Below are 889 nucleotides of genomic sequence, written 5' to 3' on the forward strand. Positions count from 1 at the left end.
GTCCGGCTATAATCTAACAAAAACCGGTTGGGTGGAAAAGCTAATTGAGTGAGAATACCATTAAAGCCTTAGTTTTTTCCCCCCCAGAGATGAATTTAAATAATTCAATTTTAAATAAACCTTTATCGCGTCAATATCACGTTGAGTGAGCCTTTACCTTTTTCTTGTGCGCATTCAGGTTGGACCGTTTAGCAAAGCGTTTGCCGCACACTTCGCACTCATGCGGCCTCTCCCCGGTGTGAACCCGCATGTGTTGCTTCAAATGTGACTTGGATAGAAGCGCCAGACTGCACACTTCACACTTGATGTGACGTTCCCCCGAGTGAATCATCTTGTGGATCTGGTACGACTTGAGATGAATGAAACCCTTGCCGCACAAGTCACACTGGGGGGAAGAATTTGATTTAATATACAGGTAAGGCAAAGTTGTCTGGATGGGGGACGTTAAACAGGGAGTAGACCAACATAGTCTGGCTGTGGGACGTTAAACAGGGAGTAGACTGTCTCGCTGACGGACTTTAAACAGGGAGTATACCAGCCTGAATTTCCCTAAAGAAATAGCAATGATTGAGTGCGAAGGGCATCCACTCGTAAAATTTGTAGTCAAAACCAAATGTCAGCCCAAAGCAATCACCCTAGTTAGGGCGGATTGAGAGGCTGACGAAAAACGCCGACCCCGTCTGAACACAGGAAAAGGCAAAGAAAAAGAAGACTTACCTGATATCTCCGTGTTCCCGTATGAATATACATGTGTTTCTCCAAGCCCACCTTCTGCGTGAAACTCTTATTACAAAAGTGACAAATGAAAGGGTGAATCCCATTGTGCATTCCCACATGAACCAGCAGCGCTTTCCTCATCTTATATCCCTGACCGCAAATCTCACATACG

The 889-nt window shown here is 45.2% G+C and overlaps 1 protein-coding gene across 1 annotated transcript; it reads right to left on the bottom strand.

Moving 5' to 3' along the window:
- Positions 1–157: 157 nt before the first annotated feature.
- Positions 158–883, bottom strand: LOC103523374 (zinc finger protein Gfi-1b; the record flags this gene model as incomplete). The annotated part of the gene is made up of 2 exons (XM_008488427.1): positions 718–883; positions 158–385 (listed from the first exon to the last, which is right to left on the bottom strand). Coding segments are annotated over exons 1-2 (369 nt in total), but the record flags the coding sequence as incomplete, so codon positions are not given.
- Between the last annotated feature and the right edge of the window lie 6 nt (positions 884–889).

This window comes from Diaphorina citri, unplaced genomic scaffold (assembly GCF_000475195.1).
Source record: "Diaphorina citri unplaced genomic scaffold, Diaci psyllid genome assembly version 1.1 scaffold20990, whole genome shotgun sequence".
In the NCBI taxonomy this organism is placed as follows: Eukaryota; Metazoa; Arthropoda; class Insecta; order Hemiptera; family Psyllidae; genus Diaphorina; species Diaphorina citri.